At 36.1% G+C, this 545-nt stretch overlaps 1 protein-coding gene across 1 annotated transcript in view; it reads left to right on the plus strand.

Annotated features, from left to right (window-relative positions):
* Positions 1–545, plus strand: part of TARS (threonyl-tRNA synthetase) — a 36,312-nt gene that overhangs the window by 28,271 nt on the left and 7,496 nt on the right. Inside the window, exon 19 of the mRNA XM_011980809.1 lies at positions 266–530. Coding sequence (XP_011836199.1) covers positions 266–443 — 178 coding nt within the window. The 3' untranslated portion in view covers positions 444–530. The remainder of the gene's footprint in view (positions 1–265; positions 531–545) is intronic.

Consider the following 545-nt stretch of genomic DNA (forward strand, 5'->3'; position numbering starts at 1 on the left):
TGATTACTTTCTCAAGATAATTCCTCATGTGGAATTACTTGAAAAAGATATTCATGATGTTTAGGGTTTTATTATTATTTTAAGTTGTCTAGATTGACTCAATAAGCACAGTAGTAGTTTTAGATATTGCAAAGAGTTTCTTTTAAATATTAATACATGGTCACTTGTACCTTTTAATGTGTCAGAAGCTATGGGGTAGCTTTTGGGTCCTAGGATCATTTCTTTTCAGATGTTCAGTGTGAATCCTTCCATATCTTAGATTAAGTCTGACAAAGCTTTGTGTATTTGTTTTAGTTGTTGGTGAAAAAGAGAAAATCAGTGGCACTGTTAATATCCGCACAAGAGACAATAAGGTCCACGGGGAACGCACCATTTCTGAAACTATGGAGCGGCTACAGCAGCTCAAGGAGTCCCGCAGCAAACAGGCAGAAGAAGAATTTTAATGAAAAAATTGCCCAGATTGGCCCCATGGAAAAGGAGGAGCAGTGTTTCCATAACATTGACTTTATACTCTGAAATTGTCAATTTATGTTGAACTTGAAGGA

This window comes from Mandrillus leucophaeus, unplaced genomic scaffold (assembly GCF_000951045.1).
Source record: "Mandrillus leucophaeus isolate KB7577 unplaced genomic scaffold, Mleu.le_1.0 Scaffold218, whole genome shotgun sequence".
In the NCBI taxonomy this organism is placed as follows: Eukaryota; Metazoa; Chordata; class Mammalia; order Primates; family Cercopithecidae; genus Mandrillus; species Mandrillus leucophaeus.